Genomic DNA, 1,203 nt, shown 5'->3' with positions numbered 1-1,203 from the left:
AGCATCAATTAATTTGCTCCAGAACCATTCTTCTCCTTTTTGCCATGGGACTAATAAGTGCTTAATTAAAAATGACGCCACAATCATTCGAAGACGATTCGGCATGATACCTGCCACTGAGAGTTGGCGCATGCCAGCATCAACAACTGGATAACCGGTGTTACCTTGCTGCCATGATTGCAATTTGACTGGATCGACTTGTAGTTTTAATTGCTCAAAACTGGATCGAAAACATTTCTGAGGTAAATCAGGGTAATGAAATAGTAAGTGGCATGTGTATTCTCTCCATCCTAGCGAACGAAGATATTGTTTTAAGCTTTCTGATTTGACTGCAGGTGGCTCTGCAGAGGAGGATGCGTGACGAACACTATGCCAGACAGTGAAAGGGCTAATCTCACCGAAATGTAAGTAAGGTGATAAATTGGATGTTGTATTTAACCGCAGGCATTGACTCTTTTCTGCATAAGCATTTAATGAATTTTTAATAAAGGATTTTAGTTTTGAAATTGCTTGCTCCTCGCCTGGATGCCAGAAATCTTGTAATTTCATTGGCATATCCTGTGATAATTTGGCCAATCGTTGCCACACTGCTGGCTCATCGCATTTACTTTGGCACCCAGTTTGATTCTTAAATTTAGGTTTGTCGTAAGGTTTGCGAGGTTGTGGCAGTGACAAGCACTGATTCCAGAAGTGAATATATATCTGTACAGGTCCTCCTTTGGCTGTCTTGATTGTCCATGGTTCGAATAATACTCTATCTTGATAGGTTTCAACGGTAACGTTTTCCATTTTTAATTTTTCTTCTATGGAGCAATCTCGATTATATTCAAATGGTTCATAACAACGATTCCAATAAATTGTATCGGCGTTATAACTATCGAGCAATTCCTTTAAAATAGTAAATGCATCATTACCGCTTTTCATAATAAGAGGAATGTTCCATTGGCTTAGTTGATTATGCAATGATTTCAAGCTATGATACAGCCACCATAAACAAGCTTGGCCTGTTTTCCTCCTGCCAGAGCAATCTTCATCGAAAATGTAAACAGTAATAAGTTGACCACGTTTTGCAGCATGAAATAATGCAGGATTATCAATGAGTCTTAAATCTCGGCGTAACCACACCAGCGTGCAAGGTATCTTTGATGACATGATGATAAAACAGGGTAATCCCTAGGCTAAAATGCTATATACCATCGTTAA

At 39.0% G+C, this 1,203-nt stretch overlaps 1 protein-coding gene across 1 annotated transcript; it reads right to left on the bottom strand.

The window, feature by feature from the left end:
- On the bottom strand, nucleotides 1–1,152 carry TRIADDRAFT_19715 (uncharacterized protein; the record flags this gene model as incomplete). Its single annotated transcript, XM_002107742.1, has 1 exon — nucleotides 1–1,152. A coding segment is annotated over one exon (1,152 nt), but the record flags the coding sequence as incomplete, so codon positions are not given.
- Nucleotides 1,153–1,203: the final 51 nt, after the last annotated feature.

This window comes from Trichoplax adhaerens, genomic scaffold (assembly GCF_000150275.1).
Source record: "Trichoplax adhaerens TRIADscaffold_1 genomic scaffold, whole genome shotgun sequence".
NCBI classification, from domain to species: domain Eukaryota; kingdom Metazoa; phylum Placozoa; class Uniplacotomia; order Trichoplacea; family Trichoplacidae; genus Trichoplax; species Trichoplax adhaerens.
The sequence above is the reverse complement of the archived record's forward strand: the minus strand, read 5'-3'. Positions and strand labels throughout refer to the sequence as shown.